General features: G+C 35.7%; 1 protein-coding gene across 14 annotated transcripts in view; it reads right to left on the minus strand.

Annotated features, from left to right (window-relative positions):
* RYR2 (ryanodine receptor 2) overlaps positions 1–17,871 on the minus strand; it is a 395,394-nt gene that overhangs the window by 8,209 nt on the left and 369,314 nt on the right. For all 14 annotated transcript variants that reach the window (XM_071806259.1, XM_071806250.1, XM_071806253.1 and 11 more), the window contains 11 exons: positions 16,039–17,342; positions 15,646–15,710; positions 13,680–13,827; positions 12,169–12,255; positions 11,116–11,334; positions 8,814–8,944; positions 8,196–8,238; positions 6,639–6,772; positions 3,882–3,942; positions 2,415–2,561; positions 740–874 (listed from right to left, as the gene is read on the minus strand). In XM_071806259.1, coding sequence (XP_071662360.1) covers positions 740–874; positions 2,415–2,561; positions 3,882–3,942; positions 6,639–6,772; positions 8,196–8,238; positions 8,814–8,944; positions 11,116–11,334; positions 12,169–12,255; positions 13,680–13,827; positions 15,646–15,710; positions 16,039–17,342 — 2,474 coding nt within the window. The remainder of the gene's footprint in view (positions 1–739; positions 875–2,414; positions 2,562–3,881; positions 3,943–6,638; positions 6,773–8,195; positions 8,239–8,813; positions 8,945–11,115; positions 11,335–12,168; positions 12,256–13,679; positions 13,828–15,645; positions 15,711–16,038; positions 17,343–17,871) is intronic.

Raw genomic sequence — 17,871 nt, forward strand, 5'->3', positions numbered from 1 at the left:
TTTATCTTTCTAAAAATAAATATATATTCCCTTAAAAAAAAAAAAAATCAAATCACATTGCAAATCTTACTGTTTTGTAAGAGAACCCTGATTTTATAGCTTATCACATTATTCTAACTCATTCCTGTAGAATATTATAGCCTCTTTTGTAAGTGTATTAATAGCAACTCATCTTAGAAATTCTTTGTGATTTAAGCTCTATCTACCATCCACAACTGCAAAGCCTGTCACTGTCTTAGTAAGTACAAAATAATTTTCAGTTGTTCTGAGCACAGAAGAGATTTCAGTAACAGAATCACCAATTGAAGTTAACCATGGCAATTCACACTATGGGAAACTGAGGGATTTCCAAGCTTAAACAAGCATTTCAGTACCTAAATTACTTATGAAAGCCCTTGCCTATAACTGACCCTCCTGAATGGTCTGTAGAACTTCAGGATTCAGAAGTGCTGCCCTTTAACAGCTCAGCTTCATAGTTTGTAGCTGCTTTTCATTTTTTTGAGAAACTATAACAAAGAATACCATCACATTTCTTCTATTAATTTACAGATGTGTTTGTTTAACATATACAGGGTATATCTAGTTGTTAGGGATGTTAATTATATGGGTTCTTTTGCCTTCAATTATAGTCTCTCCTGTTGCTGGCTAATGATACAACTGTATGAATAGGAATTACGAGAAGGTCAGGACAAAAGTGTAACAGTTTAAGAAAAAATCCAGAAAGCAAAACAGCACTTACTGTTAGCATATCATCACATTTCATGTCTGGCATATCACCATCTTCACTCTTGTTGTAGAACTTGCGGAAAAAATTGAATGCCACAACTGTGTACAAGTATACAACTACTGCCAGCAATCCCACTGTTAGGACAAGCTGGAAGAAAATATTATGGAGTGGATATAACGCCATCACAGACTTACACTATATAGTTTTCTTTGCAAAAACAAAAGGTAACAAATAATCTAATAGGTACTAACAGAAGGAAAACTTTTCTTTTTTCTATCTCTGCGTGACTTTGTAATATTTGATAATATATCCACATATTTTCGTGTAAAGAATTTTCATTTCACCTCCAACAAATACCACACTGCTCAGCTGAAGCAAAATATTGCCCTGAGCTTTCTGAAAAGCAGCTGGAAATGAACAGAAATATCCTGCAAATTGATATTTCACTTGCATAGCTGCGAGACCTAAAAAGTTCCTTATCATAAATAACGCTATTTTGCTAAAACTTCAGGACTCCTTTTAAAACATGGAATACTTCACTTCTTTTCATGTGCAGACTGATTTTTTTCACCTTTTGCTCTTTTAAGAAATCAGAATTAAGAATTTAAGAAATTCTGTTCCTTAAGGGGCAAAGAATGCTGTATGTCAAATTCCATAACTTCACAAGATACAATTTTTGTTCCACAAGTGAAACCTAAATTTGACACATAAATTAAAAAAAAAAACAGTTTCTCAAGTTGAGTTCATAGTTAATAGTCTTCTACATGTCATATGCTTCACTAGCTATTTTTAAATATAATATGTGCCCATTTAAATGCTTATTACTTCGTAAAAAATGTTGACAAGGACAGTGCATTTGAAGGCACAATTAAATTAAATCAATCACCCTTTGCATTTGTAAAAAAAAATCATTGCTAATGATTTTATGTTTCTCTAGCATAAAACTTGTTTAAAAAAAAAAAAAAACAAAAAACCTGAAAAATAACTTGCTGCTGATAATTTCAAAATGGCACTTGCCACCAGACTTCTAAAGCACCTACGTTATATAAAGTTCCATCTTACTACAACAGCACATAAGTATACACAACAGAGAAGACCTTTATGTTACTATTCCCAGCCCATTTGAATTAGAATCATATTAGCTGCCTTGCTGGAGTATCTCCTAAGCAGAACAAGGATGGCTTTTTTATAATGAAAAATTGTTTGTAAAGGTCCTTTGAACTAGAAAGGCCATCAGACCTGAGGAACACTAAGCCTGATGTTATATTAAATGCCATTCCTACAACAGATCTCAGTAGACAAAAAGCCTTAGTTATTTTCTTTACTTAAATTAGACATGCAATTTTTTTTTTTATTTATTTTCTTTAAGAAAAGTTCAGTTATTGTCAAAGTCCTAAGCTTCCCTAACAGAAAGAGTAACTGGGACTCAACTGGACCTTTCTTCAGATGAATCTTGAAAAACTTTTAAACAACAGCTTTATGACATGGTTTCTCCTAACAGCTAGAGACAGTCACATATCCTAGTCCTGTTTTCTTATGCTTATAAATCCCACTGACTCAAGTTCTGAACTTCAAGATGAAATAACAATTCAGTTGGCAATCTGCAGAGCAGGTGAATTAAGACATGAAGTGATCTTTTCCATGTACTCCTTATGTAAAAACGCAAAAAAGATCTGACAGTTGATACCTGTTTGCCATTGTGGGTCACTGATGACAGGATAGTTCGTAATGTCTTGAATCCCATTGCAATATCAAGGAGATGAGCAGCAAAGAAAAAATTGTTGTAATGGCCAAGGACTGACATGGTCATGTACCAAGCTAAGTAAAGGAAAGACTAACAGAAAAAAAGAATTACATCACAAAAGTTAACTCATGGTTATTATCTCCAACTTCATTCAAAACACTAAAGAAAGGTAGAAATTGCTTGAGTATGCCTTTCTTTAAGTAGAAAACTTTTTTCTTCCTCGCAGAATTTTCTAGAGGTCTTTAGGAATTTTTTCTTTGTGCAAAAGTATTAAATCAGCAAATAGAGAGTTCACAAGAAATTGCCAAAATTGACGTCCTAAATTTTAATGTGTACAAACTAATTTTGAAATTGCTAAACCTTTATTTGTTCATGCTTGTAATATAAAAATATTTTCAGATTTAAATGTGGTGGTGTTTATGGCTTTCTAAATAATTACGTTAAAATATTAAAGCCGTAAGGTGATTAATGATGAAAGGAAAGCAACAAAAGGAATTTTATAATTAATTCAAACTACTAAATCTACAACTTAAACATATAAGTTTTATTTAGGTAGTTTACTGACTGTTACTACAAATGTTAGTTTCATCTTTTCCTCTATCATTTAATTTTCATTGGACTTAAAGCAAATGCGTTGTAATAAAAGAAATTACAGTCCCTCCATTAGGAATAACCTAATCCTGAACAAACTCTAACACTTTACAGATCACGTTGTCTGTGGACCTGGAGATTTACTGTTCCACTCTTCCTGACTACGGTCAGATTAGACTTTCATTCTCCGGCAGTTTTAGTTCCAAAAACTCTTTGTTTCCCAACCACTTTTTCCACTTGTAGAATAAGCTAATTAGGCAAGCAATAATCATAAGACTCTTAATAATCATATGATGATTTACTTCTTAAACTGCAAGGTATTTTAACAGTCAGTCTTGCTTATCAATTCTTTTTTAAATTTTGTTTTTAAAGACTAATTTTTTCAAATGATTAAAATCATCAGCCTCATTCTGTGTCACATCCTATTATCAGTTTCCGTGATACAAAATTTTAGCAATGGCACATACATTAACTATACCAAGATGACTGTGCTCCAGGAAGATTCAAGTGCTCATAAAGTTTATGAATAATATGAGAAATGACAATTAGAATTTCTATAGTCAGTTTTCTAATTCAGAAATATCAGAAGGGGGGCAGGAATTGACGGAAGTTCTGTAGAGTAATACCTATGTAACTGGGAAAAGATTTTGAAAATGTCGTTTTCAGCTTCCAAAATTTTCTTCATCTATGTAGTAAATTAAATGTAATCCAAAATATTTCATACCTTCCTTTGAAGCACTTTGGGTTAATAAGTGTATATTACTTTTTAGAAGGTGAATATGTACACACACACATATATACATACACTGATAAACTTACGTTATCAGTGAAAACAACTCCTAATTTCCACATCTGATACTTAACATCAATGGAATTTAGCCTGTAAAAATAAACAAATAAATTGAATTTTATATCAAAACACAACAGGAAAATACACAACACAATCTGTAGGAAGTATATTGTTACATAAACATGGGAAGAAACAGCTCATCTATTTCTCTAAAAGCTGAAATACATCAGAACCTTGTTTAAATTCACACTTTTACTCTGGAAAGGGTCTGTCCAAAAAAAAGCAGAAAAACAAATTAATAAATACTGGTTTGGATTCATCAGACCTAATGCTGATTGTTTTCTACAATGTAATCATACACAAGTGAAATGAACTGTGAGAGAAAAAGATTTTTAAATTTTTTTTATTTCTTTTATAAATGCAACCCATCTAAGCCTAATGTAGCTGTCAAAAAAGGTCAGAGAGAATTTGCACATCAAAATGCCAATTCTTTACCATCAGTTATGATAGCATACCTTGGGTGATACAATTAGAGGACATTAAAGACAAAGTGAGGCGAAATAAATCTCAGAGCTTGTGTCCTTTGCTTTTCCCACTGACATCAGGAATAAATGTGAATGGAAGAGAAATGTATACTAAAAGCTTTCGCAGAAAAGGACCTGGGGCTCTTGGTGGACTGCAAGTTGAGCATAACCCAGCAGTGTACCCTCACTGCAAAGAAGGCCAAGGGTACCCTGGGCTGCACAAGAAGGAGCGTTGCCAGCAGACAGAGGCTGGTGACTCTTTCCTTGTAACTCAACCCTGGTGAGGCCACACCTGAAGTACTGGGTCCACGTCTGGGTTCCCAGTTTCTTCCAAAGTTTTTATTGCTTTGTTATACTAGTCAGCTTCTTCTGCTTCTCACTTCACAAACTTTTATGTTGTAGAGGCTACTGTTGTTAACTATTCTCTCCAAATTTTTCCCTTATATTTCTTCAATTAATACCCTTAGGTATTAATTCTCCTCTTACTCTATCAACACAAATAAATACCTAAGCTTCAGGCTACATTTTTTGCACCAGAATAAAACCCATTAATTTGCTTGAAGGATTTTTTTTTTTTTCCCTTTACAGAGAGGTGATACAACTAACTTAGCAAACAAGATGTATACCATTTTTATTTTTAATTGTAATTGTCCTCTCTACTTTTTTCTTTTTTTCTTTTTGGAAAGGTTTGGATCATCTGTATTACACAGACACAAAAAATTCTAAACTTGGATACCAATTCAGGAACAAATATAAATACAAGCATGAAAAATGTCATCTGTCCTACTTTTATTCTTAGTATATGAGTGAATTCAGTGTTCCTGAAAGAGAAAAGCTGCTGAAAATGACTAAACAAGTAGAAATAATGCTGACAGATGTCCCATACCTACCATATACGAAAGCAGGTAGTACTTTTCTGCCAGATGTTCATATGGAATTACCTGAGGCCTTATATGGCATACCCTGGTCTATCAAGGTCTGATTTCCAAAATTCTCACTTGTATAGCCAGGGCCACTAAACATATAAAAGTAATAGTTCTATTTGAATATTAAACTCCCAAGTAATATTTTACCATCAAAATACCAAATTCCTACTTGTATTATATGCAACAGTATTTACTCTTTAATATAACCAAAACCTACCATTTTTACACATAAAATGAAAAGGCAAAAGACTCAGATTGACCCTCCTGTATGATAGCATAAACACTACATGTATATAAGTGGAGCTACCATAATTGATAAAAATGCATTAAATCAAATTTAGATCAAGACCTCTACTCCAAATTGTCACAGTCCATTATAATTACAACCTCATTTTTCCCTCTGAAGTGTATCAGTCTACTTGAACAAAAAGGGAAAAGCAGAAGAAGTGTAGCAGAAGTTTGTTGATTTATGAAAGATTTGACCTTTACTCTCAAATTTACACATGGAAGATCTTTAAAAAGATGGATATTAAAGATCCATATTTACAAAATCATCCCTTGTCTCAATGCAATTCTAAACTACTACTGGTCCCAATGTCTACCTCATATGAATATAAACCTTGCAAACCCATTGATAAAATGTTGCTTCTAAAGAAAGTGATCAATAAACACTTATATTAGAATCTCTGTAGCACTAAATGTCCATCTGTCAAAATATAGTCTAACTATTTGGATATATTTTTTTACAAAACACAACTCAAAGAAACCATTTTTTTGCAGTGTTTTACAAAAACTGAGGATGTCCCATGCCTACGAAGGGAAATCAATGTAATTATTCCAAATGTCTTGGGGCTTTTCTTCAGGTCTGTCTCTCAGATGATAGGCAAATACAGTTTAGGGAAAACAAATTATAAAAATATGTGAAAATCAATCATCCAACTTCCTAGATATTGCTGGTAACTATCAGTTACACTTATTCCATAATTTCTTTATAATCAGAATACATAGTACCAGTTTTACATATTCCTTCCAGCTGAGCTGAACTGAGAGAAATAAGAAAAGGGGTTTCCAGCCCAGTTATCATGACACTATCAAAACACTGCAGTAGCAGCTGTGCACAAAATATTGATACATAAGAAACAATGGAGTCTTGCATATATGTTGGCTATTATAAAATAAATTCACTATATAATTCTATTTAAGAATCAATTTATCTATATAGCTATACATAAGAGCTACAAAAAATTGTAATCTGAATTACAAACTGTGAAAGCTTGATTTTAACTTACAAAAAATCCCCAAAGAATCCACAAACAAACCAGAAGCAAATGCTTACACAGCAGATAAAGAGCTATCCTTCTTTGGTTTCTTCTTTTCTCGAGCATCACTAAAATCAAGAGCAGCTTTGTCCATTCCTAGTAACTCACTGATCCTGTCACGGCCATAGAACTCGCCATATTTATCCATGACCTAAAGTAAGGAGGAATATTCAAGAGAATCAGTTGGGTAGACCAGCTGTTTTTTAGCCTGGTTTCTGAGGGCAAGAGGTTTAATGTCCATGATCTTTTTCATCTGTTTGTTTCCATCTGTCTATCATATCAGTCAAAGTATTCTTTAGAAGGGTTGACATAAAACTGTTACGAAGCAAAAGAGCTACTAGTATTTTAAAAGATGTTTCTGAAAGTGTGATTCACAACTGGTATTAAATGGTGTGAAGGAGGGGTAAATCTGATCCAATAACATAAACACCCTCTTCTTCAATTGTGACCAAACGCATGAGGAAGATTATTCTTGTTGTATGCTATGGCACATACATAACATTTCAAAGAGCAAGCTGAGAAAACATTTAACATATGTCCCTAAGAAACGAACTTCAAGAGTTTCTGCTTATGAGAGACTGTTTTTGAGAGAGAGAGATTTTTAGGTTATGTGATAAAAACTCATCTGCACACTCACAAAGCAGCACAGAGATACAACATCTGGGAGAGAGTTCAAAGAACAACCTGCCCAGCTACCTCCAGATGGGTCGCAGGAGCCAGCAACCCATTAAAGGCCCACCTTCTCAAGCCTAGAGTGGCACAGAAGCACAATGGCAGGTAGGAACCAAAATTACAGACTCCCAAGGACCCTGCCTGGTCCCTCCCGGGGCTGTCCCAGGAGAGCCTCAGCCCCAGTGTCCAGGTGTGAAACCCATCAAGACAAGTCACTGGGAGTAAGTCTCCAGATCACCTTTCAGACTATGAGAGTTATTGTCAAAGGATGTGGGATACATTACAGGATGGCAAAGGAAAAGCATTTGGGAATTGTACAGAACCTACTACTGGATGTTATCAGGAAGAAGCAAAGGTGGCAAAAGGTGATCTAGGTGATTTGGGGAGGAATAAGTGGGGGGAAAAAGAGTGGGAAGGGACAAAAAGGGCCAGATAGATGTATATAGTTTGCTGGTCAGTACAGACTATACCCTGTACCTAAACATTTCGATCTGTTCCATTTTAATAATAAATTCCTTTCTAACCCTCTTGTGGGTGAGGAAATTATTCTGTGTGCATTGATGTGAATACATAAATACACACAGACAAAACAATTTACACGTGTTGAAATATATATACAAGTGTACACAGAAATTGTCCACAAAATTCCATGAATGTATTTGAATTCCTATTTTATACAAGCTGTACATAGAATGAGTTTAAAAGAATAATTATTCAAACCACAAAAAAGTAGTCACAAGCATGAGATGAGTAAGGTATTATGTATTTTAAATGGTAAATAAGGAAACCTACACCAAATCAAAGAAATATTTTAAAGATGTGTAGTTTGCATTTCTTCCAACATGAAAAAAAAAAAGCATTAAAACTTTAACTTCATACATGTTTTTAAAAATAAAACTTACCTTTCTTTTCACAAATTTGTCCCAATAGTTGTTTGGAAAAGACCTGAAAAACACAGATAAACAAGATTGCATTTTAGACAGTCATGAGGAGATGCAGTAGTCACTAAGACATCATTAAAATTAGATACTGATTTTGTTTCTAAGAGGTTATTTGTTGTTGCTATCACCAACTAGTCATTTGTGAAGTCACTGGAATGAAAATTGCCAGATAGTGTTCAACCCCTACCATGTTAACATGGCTGGGAAAGAGCAGCAGAGCCTGCAGACAGGGTTCTAAAGCAGTGGGATCACACAGTCCCACCAGGCAGAGAGTCAGGACTTTACATGTGTTCCCAAAGAAGACACTAAAAGGTCCAAACCACAGTTCTCTTCAACTGAAAGCAATATGCAGTCATCACTGTGCTTGCCAAAAGAAATTCATATTATTTCATGAAACAGAATTAGTTTCAAAGTAAAAACCTAGTAATGAGGATTAAAAGTAAGAGTAAACAGTTGCCTGTTTACATATACCCTTGTTAGAAATATATCCCACACAACTGTTTATTTCAGACAAGCTTGTGGAAACCGAAGAAGAATTCTTTGCAAAGCTATAAAGAGACAGACTAGGTAAAAACTCACTGTGTGTTGATTACAAGTCTATCCCACTGTCCTTTAATATCATCTTCTGATGGCTGTTCAGTTATATACAGCCCATCAAACTCCAATTTCCTTGCCACTTCCTTTTCTCTCTTAAAAATAACCAGTGGAACCTGCAGTTGAAAAGAATATTAGGAATTATTTAAAACCGACTGGCATGTCTGAAAGTTTTTAAGGAAAGCTGGTTGATATGAAAATTAAGTATGAAAACTGAACAAAGCAAAAATAGTGTTTAAAAAAATTCAGAGATTTGGCAGTTGCCCAGAATACACCGTGAAGATGTTGATGCACAAGAACCAGATCGTTCAGAATCTTATAGCTACAATAACCACAGAGTAGCAACAAAGATGGCCAAAACCCCTGAAAAGGCATCCTTCAAATAAAAATAGTTCTTCAGTGCTAGGGAACCATTAGAACTAGTCAAGTGAGAGTTAAAATAAAAATATTTTTTAAATCTTTAGAAATTCTAGTTCAAAAACATTGATCTGGCATCACACTTCTGGATTGCGTTTTGATACCCAGAGGTGTTAGAAGCTGCCTTGCATTTGTTAAAGAAACCTTGAGGTTTCACAGCAGAGGGCAAATAAATACTGGGAGCAGTTAGAGGAAAATTCCTTAGCCCACATTGGCATTCAGTATACTTGATTTGTGCTCTGTTCATCTTTGCCAGCCTGGACACCTGAGAAGGATAAGGCTTTTCCTACAACTCATTCTCATTTTCTGGATGGCAATCAAAACTACATTCTGAGAAGGCAGATGTAACTAGTGGCCCCAGCACAGTAGATTTTTTTCTTTGGAATTATTTCACAGGTCTCCAAAATTCACTCACTCTGCAAGGGTGACTGTGTTACTACTGGTCAAGACTAGACATGAGTATACTGAAATAAAAATAACAAAAATTAGACTACTCAAGCAACATGGTGATTGTATTAGATACAACAGCAATTAGTTCTAATCTTATTTCCAGACAATTAAGTGAGAAAAAATTTAGTGGATTTCATGTGGACCAACCTCCAGAAGCAAGCATATTACATACAGACCTGCAGTTATCAAAATTTTTAATGTGAAAGCAGTATATCTCCAATAGCAGAGACAGAAACCACATTTCATCTTTTCTTTGGGGTTTCAGAATGGGAAAGAAGGCAATTCATTATGGCAAATGATGATAATAATGTCTTTCGCTTTTAGTCAGAGAATTAATGCCGTTTGAAAAAATGATGTGGGAAAGCAGCATAAAAAGTCACAGTGCGAAAAAAGCTATGAGGTGGGAGAAGAGGACACCTCAAAAGCCAGAATTGTAAGCTTGCATGTTGTATGCTAACCAGTGAAACAGGAAAATGTGTTTTAGTGTTTATTGATCTGTAGAGACACTTAAGAGAGAGATGAAAATCAATCACTTAATGCAGTAGTATGGTGAACATTTGCCTTAACTACAAATGCAGATTGTGTCTTTTGGGCATGGAAAGAGTATTGTTCATTAAAAGAGGAAAAGTAAGGTATCAAGAACCACATAAAAGCTTAATAAAGACATTATAATACTAAGGACAAATAAGCAGCCATACTGGGTCATAGTACTAAATTAAATGGACCTTTGCTACCTTGCACTTTGGCCTATAGTTTTTGCATGGAAAGAGTGTAAAAACAGGAGAAGTATATCCCAGATATACTCCTCCCAGCTCCAGAGATTTATGGCATTTGGTCTTCCTAAACCAAATAAGCATTTTGCCAATAAAGGTGGCATCTTTATTTCTTACATTCCTAACAGAGATCTTCTGGAAGAAATTCCTTTAAAGGTTAAGTTTCTGCCAAAACACGATCAGCAGAGTGTGTATGAGAGGCAGGGACTGTCTATAGCCACAACACATTGTAGTGGTATTCTAAAGTGGTGCACGCTTTCCAAACGACCCAGCGCACAGATTGGTAATGCAGACCCTGTAATCTAGCTTTCCCTGGCCAAGTCTGTTCACAGCTTATCTTTGACAGCCCCAAGCAACTTCTGACACAGGTTACTGCTGTAATTGTCTGTCTGATGTGGCAAGGGTGCGAATGCTGATCCTATGACCCAGTGTCAGCTGAGCAAATCAGGCTCTAACCTGTAATTTCATGATTTGACAGATCACCTAACCCACAATTTCTGTACAGGTTGCACTAACAGAAGTGTTTCTTTACATAGACTCTTAACCTGTTTCAGCAAAGTTGTTATAACTGTGTTGCAATTTACACCACTCGATAGATAAAGAAGATGGGAGCTAGAAGAAAAAAAACACTGTTCAGTTTCTCTTACTTTCAAACAGTAATACCCTATGATGCAGAAGAATGAGATGACCGTGTGTAGGATGGCCAGAATCCGCAGTGTGGGCTCCATGTAGCCACTGCTTTCTTCCAGGACATAATGCACTGCAATGACCCTCTGGTTGTCGCTTTCCAGGCTGTCCAACTTGGTACTTTCATCAGCAGATACCACAGGAATGTCCTTTTCTTCTGTTACAGCAGAGGTGGAGACCTGTTTAAATCACTTCATCTTAATATTGGAGCTGTATTCTTTGACAGGAGTTTTACACTACTACAAACTAGCAGCATAACTGAAAACAATCATACCCAGGACAAGATAATTGCGAGGAAACAATTTTTTGTATTAAAAGGTTCACAGAGAATACCTCACAGAGACACTTTCATATTGTTACTCCAATCTGTTACAGTGTGCATTTTTTTTTTTCCACATTCTGTCCATGATAACAAAATTGGGCCATGCTGAATTTATCATCTCAAATTCAAGAAAGGGCATAGCTCTTTTGGAAGAAACCCAGTCAATTCCTGACATTCCCCTGTAGCCTTCAGCAGCAGCGCTCTACCAGAAACTACTTTGAGCCTGAAGACTTGAGTTGTATTAATGACACTAAAAGTCTTGACAAGGAAGATCAGGGATATCCTAGCTATGTTAAGTTGATGTGACTTCTTCCTGCTGTACACACCCTCTCAGGGGAGCATGATGGCACAAGAAAACATCTCAGCTGGTGTCTATTAGTTTAAGTTGCCAGAGGAGGTTGGGCTTGGCTGCGAGGCTGTATTGTGGAATGGAGCATCGGAGGCGCAGGAACACCTTCCAGTCTGCTGCTTCTGCTGCAGCACAGAACTTTGTAAATAGCTATTTGTGTGCTGAAAGTCTATTACAACTTCACACAAATGCTTTAACTCTCATGGTGTTACATCTCTGAAATGGCAGTACAAAGCAGGAATTTAACATGTAAGGCTAGGCAGTTTTACTGTAGCAGACTATCTACAAAACCTGAATGTTTTTCAGCATACAACTTGAAAAGTAATCTCTTGACAAGTTTACCTTATAGAAAAGCAGGATGAAGTTGATGGCAAAAGCAACAAACAATGCCAACATCCTCATGTTATAAAAGTTTCGCGCAAAATAGTTCTGTAAATAGAAACAGAGTATAAATACACTTTGTCTAGTAATGATACCGTAATCAATATTAGGTTGTTGCATGGCAGTGTTTTTTTATTTGTTTTTGTTTTCCCTATGGAGCTTTTTAATAGCATTATAAATAGAAAAAAGAAAAAACCAAACATTTTGAGTGATGTACAAATTCTCTTCTACTCCATATATGCAATAATTGATAAAGGACCTTCTGTTTCTCTCCATGCAAAAAGGGATTAAGGACTTCTAATTGCTTCAAATATTCTCCATTATCTTCTCAATACACTTGCAGGCAACACAGAGACATCACAGTGTAATAATAATGCAAATAGTAACACAGAAATCTCCATCTTCCCTGTGCCTTAATAGTAATGCATGTGCATTTTACAACCTGGCAAATTGTTACTTTTACCAAAAACCAAAAATATCTGCATATAAGTTTATTTTAAATCCTTTTCTATTCCAAAATCAATTGCATTTTTACCAGATCAGAAAAAAAGTTCATCTGTGACCTAAGTACCATGAGTAGAAAGCTTCTCTCACACTATGATGCTACCCAAAGGATTGTAGAAATGCACATTTTCCCTTCTTGACAATTCATAAAACTTTGCAGCATGCATTTTGAACACTTTAACTCTCTCATGGGAATTACTCCATTTTTCAGGCCTAACCATAGAAAACTGTTAAATGAGACCATTATAAGAAAAATCAAATGATAGTCACATGACCGCTACAGGATTAGTCTAAAAATGAATCTGAGTTCAAAAGCAAAACTTAAACACCTAATTCCTTATTAAGATTGTGACTGCAGTTTTGTAGTTTTGCAAAATTGTATTTCGTTTTGCTTTGGATTTCACACTAGTCTCACAGAACATATGTTGAATCCTCTAGATAATAAAAGTATGTATTTTAAATAGTTCTATGGCGAACTCAAGGTTACCATATTTTATGAGACACTCTCAGATATACTATTTTAATTAGTTTAAATTTCCAAGAGTTTTGAGAAGTTTCTCAAATATTAACTTGCTGTTTCACAAACAATAAATAGCAACTTTTTTTAAGAGTTTTCAGATATGCATTCTATCTTAAATTCTTTTTATACGAACGCTTGTAATTTTCCAAAGTTGTCTCTCAGGGAAAGAGAAATCCCACAGGCTCACGAGCTGCTGTGAAAATTTGGGACATCTATTCACATGAAAATGTTTGTCTTCTAAGAGTTAATATCTTGTCTACTAAATTATTTGTGTGTTCCTTTACTCTAACATTCTAATTAAATCTTTGCCTTTATGTCCTTTTTATGGATGATGGTAGATAGAAAGATGAGGTTTACCAGATGCAAAATTCATCTTTACACTGGTAGAAAAATTTTGTGGTACACATCCCTGCCAACAGCTAAACACATAGTCTAGAGAACAGCTTACAAGAAGCTTCTGTTGGTATGCAATGATTTTCTTCCAGAAAGCTGATTCCTGAACTTCTGGTTCTCCATATCTGTGAGTATGAAGCTGTCTTAATTTCTGCTTCCCTTTGTCTTCCTTGGCTTTCTCTTCTTTTTCTCCATCTTCTCCTCTTAGAAGACCAATGAAGCCAAAACAATATGTCAAGTTAATAAAATCGCTAAACAAAAATTAAATATACATCCTGAAAGAGCCCATTGCATCTTCTCATGAGGCTCAAGTAGCCGTGACTCATGCAGCTCACACACATGAATTACAGGGAGACATCTTTCTTCACCCTTTTCAGTTTACAGTTTGGTTAAGTCTGCAGATAACTGAACCTACAGGTTTGTCACCTTGAGGTGAGGATGCTAACCAACAGAGGCAAGTGATCGAGAGCCTGCCAACCTTGTTACCTGCTCCATAATTGTGCAGCTAATACATGTGCTGACAAATGTCTGTAAGCTGACAGCTGTATGTTTATATGAGTGCCTATATGTCTAAGCGCTCCCCTCCAACCTCATGCACTTGAGCTCACTGGTTCCCACACAGGTTGCAGAAAACTTTACTGATAACTTTGCTGGTTCTTGGATTTGCAAGTCAAACCTCAAGTTTTAAATTCTGCATTTCTGTCCACCTGAGGAATTCATAAGTATCCTCTCCAGGAGGAGACAGGAATAAGAAAGCTTGACAGCATTCAACATGTAATTATATTATCACCATCCTATCCAATTACAGAAAGTCTTCTCCAAACACATGATCTAAGGAACAGTGAATTATCTTGGCAGTTAATTTGATCCGACAGCATGATAGATGAAAGGATCACAGTTGTCCATCAGAAGCCAAACCAGAGTGAGAGGCAACTTATAAGTTATATTATTAATTCCTCTGTACCTATCTACAAACAGAATAACTGATGTCCTAAGCTACTTCTCATACTAGAATATACTCAACAAACTTTCATTTGAAAGTTCTCTTAAAAGTTTGTCTTATGTTAGGAGTGGCTTTAGAGCAGCTTACAGCACCAGGCACTGCACTGTTCTCAGAGAACACAGGTAGCTCTGCAACTCACATCAAGTGGAGCAATCAACAGTCAAGTGACCTTCTAAAGTTAGGAAGACTCTCCTTCACAAAGTTATACTAGCTGAGTTGGAAATTTGCTGTACTGATTAGGAAGAAGAGTTTTTGTAACTGGCAAGTGTTTGTCATCCCAGGAGAGAAATAAGGATAGAGCTTGAGATTTAAGGAATCCACTCAGAATTCTGACAGTGACATATCAGCTACAGGAACCCTATATATATCAGAACTGTACATATATCAGTAACCACAAAATACTGGCATAGAGTGTCATACCTTTTACCACGTTTTGTTTTCCACTATTTTTATTCTGAGCTAACCTCATTAACATTATATTTTAATGTATCCTAAAAAGACTGAGATGATCATTTATCAAATGCTAACACTTGTTCTTTATAAAGACATAAGAGTATTTAGTAATTAATTAAATTATATTGGAATATTAAGGTTTTTGCAAAGTCCAAATAACTCAAAATAGGTCATAGCAAATAGGAGGGGCAAAATAGATTCAGTCTCTACTACTGACAGGTAACAAATCTCTGGAACCCAAGTGCTCTTACAGTTTTTCCAGCAGATTTTCTTCTAGCTCTAAGACTTGCCAAGAAAAACTTAAACACATTACAAGAAACTAAATCAACATTTAAAAGGATGCTGCTGGAAGAGGGAAATTTAAAAAAAAAATAAATAAAAGTGACATTATTTACATGGCATTTCCTTGGAAATGTGCATGGACACAGAGGATGGTTAAAAACTATCCTAACTGTGGAATGTGAATGGACATCAAAGTTAAGGCAAAGAAATAAGTACTAATTGAATTGGTTTTTTCAGTGAAATAAACACATTTTGTAGGATCACAGGTTGAAGTAATACATACTCTGCTTTTTCAGGTTCAGATTTTGTTTCCTCCTTCTCTTCCTTTTCATCTTCTTTCACCTGCTCCTACAAAAAGCCAAATGTAAAAATGCATCTAAACACTATTATATCACACAGAGTCACTTAAAAGAATACACAGAGTGCAGAATGTTAGACTACTTTTTAAACAATTGAGATTGTTTAAATTTACATTAGTGAAGAGATATTTTAAGATTAATAAAAAACAAATTCAGGCACTTAGAGAATTCAAGTTTATGATGTCAAAGAGGTTAACACAAGTGATTCCTTAAAAATACACCACAAGCCCCCAAAAAAACATAAATGCAAATTTATTTCAAAACTATAATTAACATATGAAAGAGAAACACACAACAGAAATAAAATATACCATTACCTGGACTTTCTCCTGCACCTCAGGCATTGGAGCTATGGAGGGAGTGCTCAGTAAATCACTCAAACCAGCATTTGGATTGTGAGGAATCAATTTATACTGTCCACCTTCTCGTTTTAAATCCAAACCAAATATATCTGAGAGGAGATCACTCTCATCTGATAAAGTTCTCAGATCTGTCAAGTCTTCTGTAGGCAATGCAGCTTCTGTTGGTTTCCTCTCACCCTCTTCTCCTTCCCCACGCACCTCATCCTGAGTGGGATCTGGCATATTAGCTAATAGTTCAGCCACCTTGATTTTCTTTGCTCCTTCTACTAGGCTTCCTCCAAGCAGCAAACTGCATATGATGCGAAAGAAGCCCCGGACAACGCTATAAGCGAAATGTAGTAGGCCCATCAAAATGCTCCAATAGGAAGAAAACAAAGCCATGACCATGTCCTTCATGGTCATTTTCTTCACTTTTTTCATCTGTTTCTTTAGGCTCTTCATGCTGAGCATTTTCATGAGAGTCACTATATTATACTTGAGAGCTACTAATGCTGACTTCATAGTCATGAGAGAGAAGAAACCAATTCTAGGGTCCTGCTCCTCAGGCTTATCTCTCTCGTTCTCCTCTTTATTTGCTGATCTTTCATTCAGATCTGACTCAGAGATCTGAGCAGCCAGTTGCATTTCAAATATGGTATCCTCACAGAAATTCACAAAAAGCTCCATCTTTTCTTTCTCCCCACCTTCATTTACAACATCAAATATAAATTGTCTCTTTGACTCTTTCACCTGAGGTTTCTCCCACTGAGTTCGACTTGACTCACTTATTTCAAAATAAACCCGTTCGATGCGCTTTGCACTGCCCATGATTTCTATGCGTCCAAGGAAAGGCTGAAAGTAGTTCAGCACACTCTCTGATAGTTCCAGGAAAGTTTGCAAGCGGCTGTCATGGGGCATATGTTCTGACAGGTTGGTCAGGAGAACAGCGACATTGAAGCCAATGTCTTTGGCAGGTTCATGGAATCGTTTCACAAACTCCTCATAGTCCAGAGTCTCATTCTCATCTGTTTCAGCACACGACAGCAGAAACTCAGTTTCAGACTGGGTGTAATGCTTATGGCTTTCCATTGCCTTGTGAAAATCCCTCTTTGAAATGACCCCTTTACCATCAGGATCATATTCTTTGAATGCATCAGAAGAAGTCAAATCCTTCAGCTTCAAGAACATATCAAAAAACTTCAGAATCATCTCAACATTGTTGGATGATTCCACAAGCATATCGACCATCTGCTTGCCAATAGTTCCATTCACAACATTACCTGGATGTGATGACATGAAGTTAGAGATACTGATGGTAGCAAATGTTTTGGCAAAGAAAAATGTATAATAACAACTACTGAAATAATCAAACAGCAAGAATCATAAACTATTGGCTAACATGTGAGAAAAACAGTTGTAAAATCAAATCTTTTTACTAATAACGCTCTCCTAAGGTTTGGAAAAAACAAGTGACTAATTATCTGCCATTAAAGAAAGGAAGAACTAAAAAGCCCTGCAGAGATACACCTGTTACATTTAATACTGTACTAAGCATGAAGCAGCACACCATGACTTTTACTATAGCGAAAGATAGAACTAGTGTCACATTAGTTAGGATTAATAGCTCAGTAGGTTACTCATGAAGTACAGCCTGTATTACTAAGCATTTGCTTTGCTTCGCAGTGACCATCTATGAGCAAAGTAGCAGCAATGCATGCTATGCTGCAAACTATGCCCCATGAACTGCCCTCCCAGTTCTTTCAAGAAAATACATATGACAGTAAGAAGCAAAAGGGAAAAACAGATCTT

Source organism: Patagioenas fasciata, chromosome 3 (genome assembly GCF_037038585.1).
Source record: "Patagioenas fasciata isolate bPatFas1 chromosome 3, bPatFas1.hap1, whole genome shotgun sequence".
In the NCBI taxonomy this organism is placed as follows: Eukaryota; Metazoa; Chordata; class Aves; order Columbiformes; family Columbidae; genus Patagioenas; species Patagioenas fasciata.